This window comes from Colletotrichum lupini, chromosome 8 (genome assembly GCF_023278565.1).
Source record: "Colletotrichum lupini chromosome 8, complete sequence".
Lineage (NCBI taxonomy): Eukaryota > Fungi > Ascomycota > Sordariomycetes > Glomerellales > Glomerellaceae > Colletotrichum > Colletotrichum lupini.
Genome location: NC_064681.1, coordinates 2,572,246 through 2,587,833, shown reverse-complemented (window position 1 = coordinate 2,587,833; position 15,588 = coordinate 2,572,246). Strand labels below are relative to the sequence as shown.

General features: G+C 53.9%; 5 protein-coding genes across 5 annotated transcripts; 2 read left to right on the top strand and 3 right to left on the bottom strand.

Annotated features, from left to right (window-relative positions):
- Positions 1–1,913: 1,913 nt before the first annotated feature.
- Positions 1,914–4,124, bottom strand: CLUP02_15277 (uncharacterized protein; the record flags this gene model as incomplete). The annotated part of the gene is made up of 2 exons (XM_049294201.1): positions 1,914–3,035; positions 3,846–4,124. The coding sequence occupies 2 exons, from the start codon at positions 4,122–4,124 to the stop codon at positions 1,914–1,916; spliced, it is 1,401 nt and encodes a 466-aa protein (XP_049151347.1).
- Positions 4,125–4,752: 628 nt separating this feature from the next.
- CLUP02_15276 (uncharacterized protein) lies at positions 4,753–6,438 on the top strand (the record flags this gene model as incomplete). Its single annotated transcript, XM_049294200.1, has 9 exons — positions 4,753–4,869; positions 4,975–5,068; positions 5,193–5,211; positions 5,280–5,375; positions 5,436–5,460; positions 5,521–5,645; positions 5,777–5,888; positions 5,946–6,243; positions 6,335–6,438. The coding sequence occupies 9 exons, from the start codon at positions 4,753–4,755 to the stop codon at positions 6,436–6,438; spliced, it is 990 nt and encodes a 329-aa protein (XP_049151346.1).
- Positions 6,439–7,149: 711 nt separating this feature from the next.
- On the bottom strand, positions 7,150–10,156 carry CLUP02_15275 (uncharacterized protein; the record flags this gene model as incomplete). The annotated part of the gene is made up of 4 exons (XM_049294199.1): positions 7,150–7,824; positions 7,880–8,154; positions 8,209–9,857; positions 9,957–10,156. The coding sequence occupies 4 exons, from the start codon at positions 10,154–10,156 to the stop codon at positions 7,150–7,152; spliced, it is 2,799 nt and encodes a 932-aa protein (XP_049151345.1).
- A 2,920-nt stretch (positions 10,157–13,076) lies between these two features.
- On the bottom strand, positions 13,077–13,373 carry CLUP02_15274 (uncharacterized protein; the record flags this gene model as incomplete). The annotated part of the gene is made up of 1 exon (XM_049294198.1): positions 13,077–13,373. The coding sequence occupies one exon, from the start codon at positions 13,371–13,373 to the stop codon at positions 13,077–13,079; it is 297 nt and encodes a 98-aa protein (XP_049151344.1).
- Positions 13,374–14,558: 1,185 nt separating this feature from the next.
- On the top strand, positions 14,559–15,454 carry CLUP02_15273 (uncharacterized protein; the record flags this gene model as incomplete). Its single annotated transcript, XM_049294197.1, has 2 exons — positions 14,559–15,060; positions 15,141–15,454. The coding sequence occupies 2 exons, from the start codon at positions 14,559–14,561 to the stop codon at positions 15,452–15,454; spliced, it is 816 nt and encodes a 271-aa protein (XP_049151343.1).
- Positions 15,455–15,588: the final 134 nt, after the last annotated feature.

The window sequence follows — 15,588 nt, the reverse complement described above, 5'->3', positions numbered from 1 at the left end:
AAAGGAGAGTTGTGGTATCCTTGAGTGGAACGAGGAAGTGATTATCGCGTTTAGGAACCGAGATGTGCTCGTCGTCCCGTTGTCGTCGTCTGGTAGTGGGTGATTATTTGCGGCAGCGGGTTGGATGCGCAGCGCAGATTCCGGGGGTTGTCGTGGGATGAGTCTACGAAATGCAACTATGTAATAAGGTAGGTAGGTCGGAGGTGAGGTGCCCGGTCTTCTGCAATGCAATGTTGACTTTCCAGACGAATTACTGGAGAGTCCCCGGACGGGTTGACTTGTCCATGGGTTCCACTTTCACGTTCGTTTGGGAACTTCTTGTGCAAGTGCAATGGAGCATTCCCGCGAGTTGTGTACAATTACACAGGAAACGGCGGGAAAAGGTACATTGCTCCAGGGCGGTGGTCCTTTCCTTTCCCTGAGATCCAATGTCTGCGAGTTTGAACGCGACCAGGCAGGACCCTTGTCGCGACAGCATGTGTCAGGAGGTTTGCTGGCCACTCAAGCTCAGGTACGTAGACTATACGTACATAGACTACCCGGAGTATCCACCCGGGACTACGGGAGTCTTTTGATTGGCTGCATCCTCTGAGTCTGCCAAATCAAAGCTCCGATCTACCGCGACCAAATCCTCTTTTTTTTTCTTTTTTTTCGCTCCTGTGCTGGCAATGCATGCTGCCAAAGGGGAATAAGAGGAGCCCAGACACGCTGGCCAGGACACGTCCCGTCTGTACATTTCACCTGCACCACTGGCACCAGGCATAAATCTGCATCAGGGTCCCCTCCCTGTGCATGTCTACACTACATTTCGGGACAGGAAACAGTCAGCAGCAGCAGCAGCAGCAGCAGCAGCAGCAGCAGCAGCAGCAGCAACAAGCCCCTCCCTCCCCCTTCACTGGTGGGCTTGCATATCTGTACCTCAGAAACAACAGCTGTTCTTTCTTCACATGCGCATGTCTTAGGTAATGCAGCCAACGACGCGTCTAAATACCTAAAGGTACCTGACCTACAACTACGGAGTACAGAATACCCATCAACACTTCTGCCTCAAAGATCGAGAGCAGCATGATAAAATTGAGATGGTCTTCCGCTCCTGTTCTCTTCACAAATCGCCATCACCTGACTACATACATATCGCTAGAACCCCCTGGTCCGTTTGGATGGCTACCAGTACGAAAATGGCCATCCAATCTGCCACATCCAACGCCCACGCCCGCTATCCTTGGGATCCAAAATTACTCTTAAAATCGCCTCTTAATTAGCAGCGACCCCTGGATAGCTCGAGCTTGAGCTGCAGCTTCCCGCCCAGCCCGCGCGCGCCCTTGCCCCACTACCTTACCACTACTTCACCTTTCACTTTACTTTGTTCGATATTTGACCTCAAGATGCCGTTCATTGCCGCGTTGATATCCCATGTTGCGTTCCTTCTAATTGCTACTTGCCGCGGTCAAGCTGGCTTTCATATATCCGTATGGCCTACGGAGTCTCCGTCTCTACATATTCGACGTTCCCGACGCGACTTCCCGCAGCCTGTCAATGTCACGTAAAGTTGCATCAAGTAACATGGTCAAAAGTCGAATGCTTGCTTCAGTCATGTTCGCGATAGTTTGCTGGTTGAATCCCACCCAATGCAACCCCGGACTTCCAGATAAACAGAAAGAAAATAATAAAGGACAAAAAACTGCCTGATGACCCCAGCCTCTAATGGGACCGACCTCAGAACACAACCAATAATCGACTCCGCCCCGTTCAAACACCTGTTTCCATCCTGCCTTGCACTTTCGGCATACCGACGGCCATGCTTCCGCGATGCAGAAAGGAAAGCATCGTACAAACCCCTTCTCAAACCAGTTTCCCGATCCCGATCATGCAAGGATACCCTCTGCCGAATCCCGTCCGTCCACGGCCGCACACTACGTGCCGTTGTTGCCAGACCCTTCTGGGCCGCCGAGCCTCTCCCGTTGAACCATGACCCGTTGATTGCAAATGTCGATGAACATTTCAAATCTTTCAATGATCTGGTCCTTTTCCACCAGCTTCTTCTTCAACTCGTCCACCTCTTTTTGTTTGTCCTCCTTGTACTTGTCAAAATCCTCGCGTGCCTTGGCGAGTTCCTTTCGGAGGTCTGCCCGAATCCTCTCTTCTGCCGTGGGGTGTGGTTTGCTATATATAGCCGGTCTGTTCTCTGCCAATCCCGTAGCCACCTTTTGCGGGTTGCGATTGATTGCCGCTCTGGCATTGTAGATGTCGCGAGGGAGGAGGGGAACGTGAGGATTTTCGCCTTGCAGTATCTCCAGTGTCTCGTTCACACTAACCCCTGTCGAAGAGTCAGCGGCTGCTCTTTCTCGTGGTGTTGTCTTTGCCGGCTCACCATTCTCCTTGAGAGCTTTGACGGCGGCCACCATCTTGCTGTCTAGCTTGCGAGCTGCTGGGTGGAGGAGCGGGCTTTCGCTAGGGCCGTGGTTGTGTTGCAGATGCTGAGGATCCGGTCGGTATCGAATCGTCCACTGGGTCCGCTGCTCGATGGCAAAGAAGCCGAATTGGCAGTCGCATTTACGCGATGACGTCTTGCGCTTGCGGAATTCGGGGCTGACGCGACTCGGAGGCTTGCCTGCCCGGTCACACACGAACAGAACCTTTTTGAGCCCAGGAACTGTCTTCTTGGAGCGGCCAATGACAATTGCGTAACCGACTGACGTGCAGTATGCGAGAACGCTCTTATGCACCGCCTCCAAGGTTGGAAAGCTGCCTCCCTCGGGAGGAGCAGACATCATCTCTCCCATTGGCGTCCGAGGAACGAATGGCGCCCCATCAACCATCTTTGGCTCAAGGGAATCATCACCCTCGGCCAGGGATGCATCGACCTCCATACTCTCCCCATGGTGATCGCTAGCCTGGGCAGGCGTCTCGGGTCGGGCCTGGGCAGGCTGCTGAACCTGCTGCTGGACTGGAGAGGCCTGGGGCACTTGTTGGGCCTGCTGGACTTGCTGGACTTGCTGAGGCACCTGCTGGACCTGGGTAACCTGCGGCAGCTGCTGTTGAACTGTGGGAGGCGTGGGCTGTGATAGAGTCTGGGCTTGAGGGGTATGCTGCGGCACGATCGGCTCAGACTTGATCTGCTGCTGCTGCTGCTGCTGCTGTTGTTGAGCCTGCTGCTGAGCCTGCTGCTGAGCTTGCTGTTGAGCCTGCTGCTGAGCTTGCTGTTGAGCCTGCTGTTGGGCTTGTTGCTGGGCCTGCTGCTGGGCTTGTTGTTGCGCCTGCTGTTGCTGTTGCTGTTGCTGTTGCTGCTGCTGCTGCTGATGGAGATTGTGCTGCTGGCTCAGCTTTTGTTGCTGGCTAAGAGTTTGCTGGTGTTGCTGTTGCTGCTGCGCTAGGGTCTGCTGTTGACTCAGACTCTGTTGGTGCTGTTGATGTTGTTGCTGGTGGTGTTGCTGCTGGTGCTGTTGGTGTTGTTGATGTGCCTGGTGCTGCTGCTGGTGCTGCGGGTGTTGGTTATGCTGACCCAGACCTTGCTGCTGGCCGAGTCCCTGCTGTTGACCCAGACTCTGCTGATGGCTCAAGCCCTGCTGTTGGCCGAGGCCTTGCTGGCTGAGGGCAGACTGCTGACCGAGACCTTGGTGTTGTCCCAAGCCTTGCTGCTGACCGAGGGCCTGTTGATGGCTGAGGCTTTGTTGACCTCCCAGGCCCTGCTGTTGACCCAAGCTCTGTTGTTGACCGAGTCCTTGTTGCTGACCGAGGCCATGCTGATTGCCTAGAGGGAGGAACAGATTGGGGCCGCCTTGGCCCATCTGCTGCCTCTGGGGCGGCCCCCTCTGGCGTGCTCCCAGGGCGGCGGCATTGGGGACGTGGCTCGGGGGACGCGAGGTTCCGTTGACGTTGCCATTGACGGGCGTCGGTGTCTGGAAGAGGTGATGAGGATATTGAGCCTGGGGCGGCTGCTGAGGCGTGTATGCTTGTTGTTGATAAGGGGACGCGTTATGAGGGCCTGGCGATGGTTTTTGGGCAGGATTCGCGTGTTGCAGGGGCGGGAAGCCGCCTGGGCCGCCGTGACTACGTCGAAGGCTACCCGGCTGGGGAAAGGCGAGGCCTGGATGGCTGTTTCCCGACTGCCCCAGACTCGACATTGTGTGCCGAGAGAAGGGTGGTCGAAGCCTTTGATGGAGATGAGGGAGGGAGGGCGAGGAGGGCGAAGAAGAAGGAGCGTGAGGTCGGACGTGTGCGTGTGTGTGAGGGTGAGGGGGGAGTCGTTCACCCGCCGAGGCGAGGCGAGGCTTCGGGGGAGAACGTGTCTGGCGAGGGTATCGTCAGAATCAACGGATGGAGAGTCGCGTGGAGTTTCGACTTTGGACGTCGGAGTAGTTGGCTCAAAGTCGTTGAGCCTCCGCTATCGTAACCCGAATCCCAGAGATGCTCAAAAGGATGCAACAAACGAACCCTTGAATGTGGTCTGGGGGTGTCGATAATGGGATTGGGGGGAGGGAGAGGCGTGGAGTGTGTGTGGGTTCTGGGAGGTGTGCACAGAAAAGAAGGGGGAGAGCAAACATGCGAGGTGTGAAGGGTGGTGTGCGAGGAAGAGAAGGGCGGCGGACATGGAAGAGACCTGGGCGGATTGGGGGGGGGGGGGGACGTGGACTTGGACTTGGGACTTGGGACTTGACACCAAGGACCGTGTCAAGTCAGAAAGGACTGGCGGGAAAAGGCCAGAGAGCGCTGGCAGCAGCAGCAGCAAAGCACATAGAAAGCCAAAGGGCGATGGGAAAGAACAGTGAGGACCAGGAGGGGGAGACAGGGAAGGGGAAGCCCAAGGTAAAGCTGAAAGGCGACCGGGAGAAATTTTCTGTGGCGCGGGCCTTCTCAAGTTTCCTCAAGGTGCACCCGAACTATTTTTTTTGGGCGGGCGCGCATCAAAGAGAGGAAAGGGACGGGGCGGCGACGGCCAAAGTCAAGGGAAGGACCTGAAGCCTGAAGGGTTAGGATGGACCGGAGCCTGAGGAGTCAAGACTCGAGGGGGAGACCCCACCCCCTTTTGCCCCCCTTGGAGGCTTCGGGCCAGCTGGCATTGGCTGGAGTGGCACACAACACGTGACTATTAGCCCAGCGGTGATGTCATTAAGAACGGACAGAGCGGCCCCCCCCTTTTCTTCCTCATTGTTGGCTGTGTCGACTTCTTTTTTTAACCGCCTGCCTGGCAGTGCTGGCGCTCGTCAGCGCGTGAGAGAGAGGGGGGGGGGGGGGGGGGAAACAATAACAGAGCCAGAAAGGCAACGTGTTTCGTCAAGGGTGAACACGAGAGCAGCAGAATATCGGATTAAAGAACTTGCGCGCGTTCAGCCGGATCAAAGCGCAGACGCGGGATGGGAGAGGAATCCACAGTGGTGCACATCTACAATTGAGGCTCAAAAGGTTCATTGATTGATCTTGACTACTCCCTACAGGTACTCCATCCACTACGGCATCCAGGTGCACGTAGGAATAAGAGGAGGGTGACAGCTCCTGGCGTTTACCCACGTCCCCGAACAGAGGCGTGAGATTGGAAAAATCGCAAGATGGCGGGAGTGTCCGAGTGGGTGGGAAAAGGTGTCACTTGAGGGCTCCAAAAGTCATTTTGCGCTGGCTCGACACCTCTCTGATCTGACAGCTGAGGCGTGCTGCGCTGCGCTGGACGCGACTTGATGGACTTGCTTTTTTCTATTCGCACTCCTTAGAGGCAAGGCTGATTAGATAAGCCACCCATAAGGTACCCAGGTCCTCGATGGACCATCACCGCACACCTCAGGTATCCAGATTGCGCTTGTACCACCTTTTTTTGCAGGTACAAGCTTCTCCCAGGGCTCCAGGGGACCTCGACCAGACCACACGCCCACGCCCCCTCCAACTGCTCTGTTCAGGTCCCCTTCCACAACCCCGAATCTCTGAACAGTACGAGTCGAGAAGAACAATTTTAGGTTCTGCATATCATGCCTTCTACATCGGGCGCATCAAAGAGCGGACTACAAACGCTGTTGCCTTCTTCACGGCCACGCAAGGTACAAACAAGAGAGGAAGCTCCCATCTCGTACCTTAGGTATCCTACCCAAGGTATCCGTACCTCCCTTACGAAAACACTATCCCGTCCCGCACCCCATGCATTTACGGGGGTTTCGACGGCTCGCTACAGCACCAAGCTCCCCCTGGAAGCCCGCAAATCAGCCTTACAACCCACCCCCGGCACCTGCGCAAATGTTACAAAATCGAGACCGGATAGTGAGTAAACTGGGTGGCCTGTCTGTGCTTTTCGCGGTGCTTTTCTAGTGGGGGGTCCTACCTCCGCCAGTCCCAACGATGTACCTACCAGGTCCGATCCCTGCCCAAGGCTGGGCTATCAAAAGAGTGGCGTGTTGTCATATTGCCTACACCGACCTCACCGAGATGAATGAGCTCTATGCCAAAAGCTGCTAAAGCTCAGGTTTGCCGGGTGTGTGTGGTAATTCTTGGGTAGAAGCCATACCTTTCATATGCTACGGTTTTCTGTATTCGACAAGACATTCGTCAGCAATGTGGCATGTTCAATGTCCACAATCACTAACAAATCAGCTTTATGTGTTGCCCAATTTGTTCTATTCGAAGTTGACTATGGGTGACTTGGGATAGCCCACCCTTTTCGAATATCTCTCTACATAATTACCATCCAGTGTATTCTAGCATACATGTAATTTTCGAGTCAATTCCGTATCAAGCCGGGACCCTTGAATCGTACAGAGATACAAACCAATTCCACTGATAAGTTGCTGTAGGTAATGTTGGAGCCTCGAAACGTACTCCATTGACTGATGTTTTCGATATGAATAATCATGTTGTAATGTCATATTCGTTTTCCGTCATCGGATGCCATGAGTGCGAAACCGAGGGTATAGAATACAGTGTCTTGCTAAACACAACAAAAAAATAGCAACAAAGGAAGAACCCAGGCTCTGTTCGCTCATGTGGTATCTTTACATCCATCCAGTTAACTCCAGAAATCAAAACCCATTCTATCGTGCGGATCACTGTCCAAGTAATCAGGTCTCAAAAACTCCGCTAGTCTCTCTTCTTCCTCTTGCTCGGTCTCCTCTCGGTTTCCCCGTCCACAAAGTGGTTCTTGTCTTGCTGGTGCTGCTTTAAATTGTCTAGTCAGTTCTTGTACTGGCTTGTGCACCCCGGAAACGGACACTTGTAAATCTTTGGCGGCGCCGTCGAGTGTTGCATTTTCTTGTGCTTTGCCATGCTCCCCTTGAACCACTGAGGGTGGCCTTTTGGCCGGTATCCACAGATTTCACACTTCTCGTTGGCCTCAGCCTCTGTCTTTGGTGCTGAGCTCGAAGGTAGATCTTCCTGGACTTTGGCCCCAGACTTGTCAGGTGCGTTGTTGGGCTGTGTCGTGGATGGTGGTGTCCGGAAGGCCGGCGCTGCTGGAACTCCACCCTCCTCAAAGAACATCTTCAACTGATCCGACAACCCATTGCTATCTACATCCATGCAAATATCAATATCAGGCATGGACGACGGGATAAGCGGCGCGTCGGTCGTCGTAGTCTGGACATCGCCCCAAGTTATGTCGCCCAAGGTCGTTGTCAGATTCATGAAATCATCGAGGGCCGCTTCGCTCGTCATCTTGGAAGGGTTTGGAGTGGCCTTCTCCAGTCTCTCCTTTGTGCAAATACCGCGAATGATAGACTCCACCAGATTGATAGCGTATGCGTAATAGCTTATCCGTGAGACAGTCCCTGGATTGGCGTAGAGGATCTCTGACTGCGCCCTGACGGTCGGGACATAATGATTAAAGTAGTTCGACAACACCATGGAACTCTGCTCACGATGTTAGCATAGTACGGTAAGAGCTCCTCTGTTACTTGATACTTACTTTACCGGCTTGCATAAGCTCTATCTCTGCTTGCCTGGCGCACCAAATATTACCATCGTTGATGCGCTTCTGAATACGCTTCAACTTTGCACTTAGACCATCGGCGTGAGGGAAGTCTTGGTTGAGTTTGCTACGAATTCCTTTGAAGCTTGCAGACAGTGCACCGTTCAATGGAGCCCGATCGGTATTGTATCGCCAATGCTGTGCCCAAAGTAGCGAGGTCAAGACTTCGTCCGACTCGGGTTGCCCGCTGGACAGGACAGCATAGTCCAACTCTGTAATCTAGGGTAAGCAGTTGTCAACCAGCTCAAAAGCCAGTGTATACGTACCATCTAGGAAGAACATTGCCACCTCCAACAATTTATCCTGTCCAGGTTCCGGCTGATATGTCGACAGACCAGGATCCCGTTCTTTGCCCTTTTTGCTCGACGACCGAGAAACTTCACCCCCGTAATTTCTTGATAGGACGCCATCCAGTTTCCCGGCAGATAGATTCAAGGGCTGCCAAATCGCTGATGCCACTCGACGATAATCTGATTTCTCCCAATCAGGGAGCACATTGCCGTACAGAGATGTTTGAGCAAATAGATCCCTGGAGTGGTCCCGAGCACCATCTTCGTGGACGACGAGCGAGATGGAATAGATGAGATGAACGAAGCAAAGGATATCGATGCTGGTAGCAGGTTGTCTACCCTCAGACATGCCCTTCAACGTAACGAGGGCCTTGTCTGCTACTTGTTGCGTCGAGAGATCTTTCAGCTGTGCTACGAGAGCACTATATGGGACATGCTGCAGCTTTTCCAGGGAGGAGCTGATGTGAGTCTTGAGGGTATCCCACGCCGATCCGACAAGCGAGTTGGCGTCGACAACATGATCAAACAAAGCCTCTTCCGAGAGTTTGTTGAGCGCACGAATGTCGAATGTTTGCTGAGCAGGAACATCGGCGGCTTCGGATATTGGGCTAACGGCGGCTGGTATCTCCAATGAGGATGCCGGCTGGTCGAAATCAACGGCCGGAAGTGTCATAGGAAAAGGTTGCAGTAGAATGTCATCTGCCGGAAGCTCCGAAATGAAGTTATATGGCTCCACGCTGTTATTTGAGTATCGACTCGCATTAGAACATCCTCTGGAGAGATATCCGCCAGAGCCGCCGTCAGAGGTCGGTGATGTGATATTTGTCTCAGCAGTTGTCCATGCGCCACTATAGGCAGACGCGGGCGAAATGAGGTAGCTAGCAGTTGTATCAGTGCTCGCGTTTGATCTAAGTGAATTGCTTGGCGATAGATTCTTAGTTCTTGTCGTGGGCTGCAGTTGTTTGCGGGGTTGGCTAAAAATGTCAGTATCAAGGGCCAACAATGGCCGGTCGGCTTTGCCCATGGTATTCTCGCCGATGTCCAAATTGTTCTGCGCAAACCAAGGATCGGGCAGAATCGAGTTTGGGTGCTGGAGATTTGCCGGAACCATGCCCATAGATACATGAGGTTGAGTAACCATAGTGTTGCGGTTTGCATTCGAGGGTAAAGGCCAGGGAACTTCGACTGAGTCAATCTCCAAGATCTCCGACGACGAAGAAAGCTCAACTTGGTGTGGTTGGATGTGCAAGGAGTCGTCGTAACTCGGAGGTGGTGCCATGGCGACTTCGGATACGTTGTCCAGGCGGAAGTCGGGAATTCTCTGGTTATTTCTTGACTTATGCCCCAGAGATGAGAAGAAGTTTTTAGCGACGCTCATGATCTTGCGTCTCTTTCCAGGATGGCCGAGGCATCGTTTGCAGTTTCCATCGGTGAACTTCTCGGCCTTGCTACACTCATAGCACCAATACTCGCCAGTGCCAAGCTGAGGGCATTCGTAAAGATGCTCCAGCATAGCGGCATGGTCTGGAAACCTCTTCCGACAGCGAAGCATTGGACATTCGAGACGATCAGTGGCCGTCATCTTTTGAGACTTGTTACGCTGGACGGCGGCCCATACTATGAACCTGTGCAGAGCGCATTGGTCTGGTTTTACTGTACGAGTACTGCGATTCTCATCTCAGCCCAGGATCTACGAGGCTACAAAGGAAGCAAACCAGACTTACACGCATGATGGCGAGGTGGTTGAGTCAATAGATGAGCGGGCCGAAGAGGTTGAAGTCGAATTCGTGGAGCAAGAGTCCCGTCGTGAGCGACCGAAACTGAGGCGGGACGAGGTGAGCGCTCGTAGGGCTGAAGGCGAAGGGCTCTGATTCAGCGAACGGCGGTCATCCCCGAAGGGCGACAGCGAAGTCTTGGACTCCATAGTGCGCCCAAGGTGCTCCCAAGGACGGACAGGTGGAAGTCTAAGGACAAAATTGCAAGGAAAGCAACGGTCAAAGACGGGTCGAGACTGATCCGCCACCCATTTTGGTTTTATTTGTCCATAGGATGAGGTGGATGAAGCCTGCAAGATTGTATCAAGGCTGGTCGGTGTCGTAGGTAGACTCGTAGGACTCTCAGGACTTGGTAGCATCCCTAGGACTTGAGCTGCGGGTCGGGACTGGCTGAAAAAGGTGGTCTCCTCCCGGGCCACCGGCAGATGCTGTGCGTGCTGCGGAGCGAACTTTGGTCAGACCGTCCCGCCAAAGAGCGTCAGAGAGGGGGGAAGAGACATTCAGTGCGGGTCGGGTGCCATCCAATGCCATACCGCGTATCCGTACTCTGTAGAGTGGACGGCACGGTGAGGTAAGCAGGCAGGGTGGCAGGCCTCCGAGGCTTCAAGGTGAGAGGACCAGAGGGTCACAGGGCGGAGTGAGATTTTGGCTGCGCATGTTAGCGAATTACCTTACCTTGTGAGGTTCAATTTCGAGTCAACACGGAACCTTCTATTGTTCTTTCAACAAACAGATTTCGAATCAATAAATCGTTCAGGTCTCCTGGTCATGAACACGGATAGGCTCGGCTTGGCCTCTTCTTCCTCTGTTTCTAGGTAGTAGCCTCATAGGACTTACACTCATCAACACTTGCGACAAGAAATGAGGTAGACGGCATCATCCCCCGTCTCAGTCTGGTAGTATCTCGAGATCGAAATATTACCTGGCAACGCTCTGCATCTAGCCAACCACGGTGTTGATGGCTGCGCAGAGGCAGCAAGGCACACAGCCAATGACTGGATGGCGAGCCGCGGTTGGTGCAGGAAACACAGGCTTGAAGCGTACGGAGTACGGAGTAGAATGCCTTGCTATCCGCCTTGCGGTGCGCTTGCATAGACGATTGGTCAGAGAACCGATACTGGTGGTAGCATTGGCTGAATGCAGCACGCTGAGGCTTTCGGAGCCTCCAGAACCCGAGCCCGATACGAGGCAGGCCGAAAATCCTGGGCTATCCGTAGTCAAGAGATGATATCGTAGGCTGTGCCGCAGTGGCTTTGCACATTGAGCTGTGCTGATGAACACGGAGTTCAGCCACTAGAGGGATGGAATGCCGGCGCAACCAATCCTCCGTGGAATTACAGGAGAGATGGAGCAAGCAACTGCGTGATGTCCTCACCTCAGAGAGGTAGCGATGAGAGTACCTACTCAATGTCGGCTGGCAGTATCGTGTAGCTGTAGGTATACGCCGTACACATGGGATGGCGACATGACTTTGCGTTAAGTTGTTGTCCCTGCAGACTCTTTCAGCCAAGTGTCGGAAGAAAATTGAGTTCGCGGGAAAGACGGGATCAAGTAAAAGCTGAACTCTCTGAACATGTTTTGGTTTTCCTAAAGTTTTCCCCCCTGGAAGTTTCCTTTCCCACTGCAAGCCTTTAATGGCAGGCACGGGGCTGTCGTGTGAGTGTCATGGCAGTGAAGGAAGGAAAGCAGCAACGCGCCCCTTTGACGGAACCTTCCCAAGTGTTGCTTTCCGACTGAAGACGGCAGGATCCTCAAGGGCAGGTACGCAGGGAAAGAACTCTCGGCATGTCGAACTCACGGGACGGCATTTTGACGACATGATGCCTCACTCTCTTGTCGGAAACCATCATGCTGGCAATCGTCCCAAGTCTTCTGTCATCCGTCGTTCAATTTATTCCCTCCTTGGGCCACACAACTAGGGTTGGCCTGCTGCTAAACCATATCTCGCAGGCCACAACCCTGGCACGGCTAGCACAGATGCTTTGCAAGTTCGTGCAATCGTCCGGCCTTCAGCCCCAAGTTCACGATCACCACGGCAGACACTTCGTGCATGTCGCTTCTCTTCCGGGTTATACCGGAGGTCTGGAAAGCTAACTCTTAGCTGCATCCAAGGCATCGCTCATTTTCATAGACTCTTACCTAGTCGACAACCGGCAAGTCTCCATATAGTAGAGTCCGTCTGCTAGTGACGCTCAGTGGTCTGGACCACGCACCATCACCCTCCTACTTGATCTCACCGCTCGCTGAAGTTCGATTGCTGATGCATTACTGGACAGTCTTGATGCATTCCGTTTCCTCCCATCACCATCATAGACAATCGTGGTCATGCGATCTACGCCTGCAGTCCAGCCTAGCAACCTGCGCTGTCCCATAGAGTCCCCCCAAGACCATCGGACATCACTGTCTTGGTTAAAGACCATGTGGAAATCCCGGATGGAGCCCGCCGCTTCGGATAATATCTACAAAAGAGCAACTCCCGGCCGGCTTCGCCGACTCAATCCGTCGCCCGCCCCAATTCGACGACTTTATGTCGACATCAGGCGGCGTCATGGGCTCCACAGCGAATGGTGACATGGGGGGGGGGGCGCGCGTTTCGAAGATCTGTTAGGGGAAAGCGGGCCCCTTTTCGGACGATGTTGTATGAAGTAGATGCTGCAACCTATCTTCAAGGAAGCATCTTATTCTTGGCACTTCACGACACGAACCTGCACGAAGACGCCCCATTTGGCCCAGACTCCAGACCAAAAGAAGGGCATGCTTCGGGCAGAGGGCGATCGTCAAAGGGGGCACAGCATACATGCGGCAAAGCTACTTAACCGCTGTTTCAAATATCGGGCATGTGGGCGGATCGCCGGTGGCACGGCATCCCTCGACCGTTCCTTTGAACCGCATAGCTAAGGATTCATGTTGCAGGCTGACACGGTCCAATCAGATTCCCAAATAGCGACAAAGAGAAGATGGGGGCTTAGACAAGCATCAATGGCGAGCCGTTGAGTCGTCGAGATTCGAGAGTTCGAGATGTTCTCCCCCGGACCAGAAGAGTTCTAAACCAACCATCACGTATAGCGGCTACGGCGGGCCCAATTCGATGCACCAGGAGCTGTCAACTCGCCGGTCCGTTCTGCTAGCACTTGCATATCGTGTCATATTCGCATAGCTTCGAGCGAACTTCTTGGGGCGAATAAGAGCACAACTTGAGGCGGGCCAAAACATCTTGGCTTGGCTAGCTGCCTTTGAGTTGTCCATCAGGGGGTGGCCCAGATGCGGGGATTTTGTTTTAGTCGATTCCAGCTTGCAGGCATCGGTTACAGAATCGTCCTCGACGGGGGTCGACATCGACTGGAGTACGTCAGCAGTTGCAGACATATTCTCTGGAGACTGGTCAGCTCCGCCAGAACGATGCTGGCCCCCATATGGCAACATGTGCATTCGTCTGTACGGATACCTGCGTTTAAGTAAATGTTCACGGTGTCGTACAGGATGGGGCTGACAGGCGTAAGTTAAGGCCACTCATCATGCGTGCTTTTCGTAGAGATGCTTGACTACCGCCCCTTTAGTCAGCAAGCATTGGCTGATGGCACTGACCAATAGCTGGTCTGCATCGCGACTTATACGCATTCTTGCTCAACCGTTACACATCATGCCATGCGAAGTCAACAGTCGTACAGACTGAATGATGGATTCCCTCCTGGTATGCATGGCGCAAGAAAGGGAGCAACATGCTACAGGCAGACCATCAACCACCAGCCGGTCGTTGCCTCGACAGCTGATACTGAAGTCTTCAGTGTGTTTTTCATCTGTTCGGGCCGAGACCACAGTGGACAATACCCAAATGCCAAATGGAGTAATTGCCTACCTAGCCCCGGGCCGCCTGTCTGCTCTAACCTCCGAGACTCTGTTTGCGGCTGATATACTTGAATTCCAACGTTCAAAGGTCGACGACGTGCCTTTTCATATTATCCAGCGCCATTGTCTCAGCCTCCCCTATTCCGCGAAGACACATAGCTGGCGTTTGGAGCTTTGAGTCTGATCTGGTTACCTGTATGATACTGGAAAACGCGTCAGCAAGAGATATGACTCTGCTTGTAATTGTATGGAAGCGATTTCGTCAGTGGCAGTCCAAAGAATCGGCTCTTTCTTGTGGGCAGGCACATGGTTGCTCCCGTTGGCTTCCCTTCTAACTGTGCTACTTCACTCGTGAAGTTGAGGAATGTGAACCATATGGATCTTTCATCCCCCGTCCCTTGTTGGGCCGCGAGCTTCATTTCCCACATTCCAGACTGACGAACAGGTGTTTAACATTCATCAGACTTTCCAACCGATGGCCATCGCCATGCTTACATGACCTGCAGTATCTTATATACGGAAACCTTCCCGGCCATTTAGACACCCTGATCGTTGATTAGTGCCCGATCTTTCCACAACCCTCGTTTCGTCACTCGTTCAATATCAAGCTAGTCGGTGCTTTTATTGCCCTTGTCCATTCTTTCACTCGCCAAGTTTTTGCACTTTGCAGGGGTAAATCTTGGGCATCTCACAATCACTATCACAATGGTTTGCCTCAAGCAAGTCGCGGCCCTGGCCGCCGCATCCTACGCAGCAGGGGCCTACGCCAGCGCCATCCCCGACCTCGTCGGCGGCGACGGGTCCCCTCAGCCCTCGATCCCCGCCCTTCGTGAGCGAAGCAACGGCATCAGCAAGCGACAGACGGCCGGCGGCTTCATCAACACAGCCGCCAACCCCATCACCAGCGACTGCGGCGTGGCGGCGGAATTCAGCCTGAACACGCTCGGCCAGCTCGTCGTCGGCAATTCAGTCATATCCGTGAACCCGGGGACGCCCTTCATCCCCCTCCGGCCCATCAGCCCGCCAGGAAGCATCACCGTCACCTTTGCTCTCCGCAACGGTGCGCTGACCTGGTCAAACCCGGCTTTCTTTGGCGGCCAGGCTGGGTTCTGCCAGGACGCGGCGGGCCAGGTGTATGCTACCTTTGCTGACCCGACCGTGTCGTACCCAGCGAACTGCGCTCCCGTTCAACTCGGTCCCGTTGTTGGTATGTTTCCACCTTTCTACTTATCTTTTGTCTTGTTGGATGGAAGCTGTAAGACGCATGTTCACTAACACCAAGAAAAGCATCCACTTGTGGAAACAACGGCGGCACCACCACGGCGTCCGGCAGCGTTACCACTGTCGCCAGCACCATCGTCAGCACCGGCCCAGGCGGCAGCCTCACCACCACGGTCAGCAGCTTCACCACGACCGCCGCCCCGCCGTTTACCGTGCCGACGACGTCGGCCGTGGCCAACGGCACCCTCACCCTCCCGCCCGGCTTGTACACTGTAGCCGGCTTCGCCAACCCGGCAGGCGCCGTCTGCTCCATCGTTTCCGAGTCGTGGATCATTGGGCAGACGACATTGCTTTCCCCGCTTGCTACCGGCTCAGTCTAGTATGGGTTCCTTGTCTAGGGCAGTTGTCGATAAGCCGTGCATTTGGGGAATTTCAGAAGGCTGAGGTACCTCGAGGGATACAATCTTTGGGGTACGGAGTACGGATACTTGGATGCGTGGTATTTGAGCAGGGG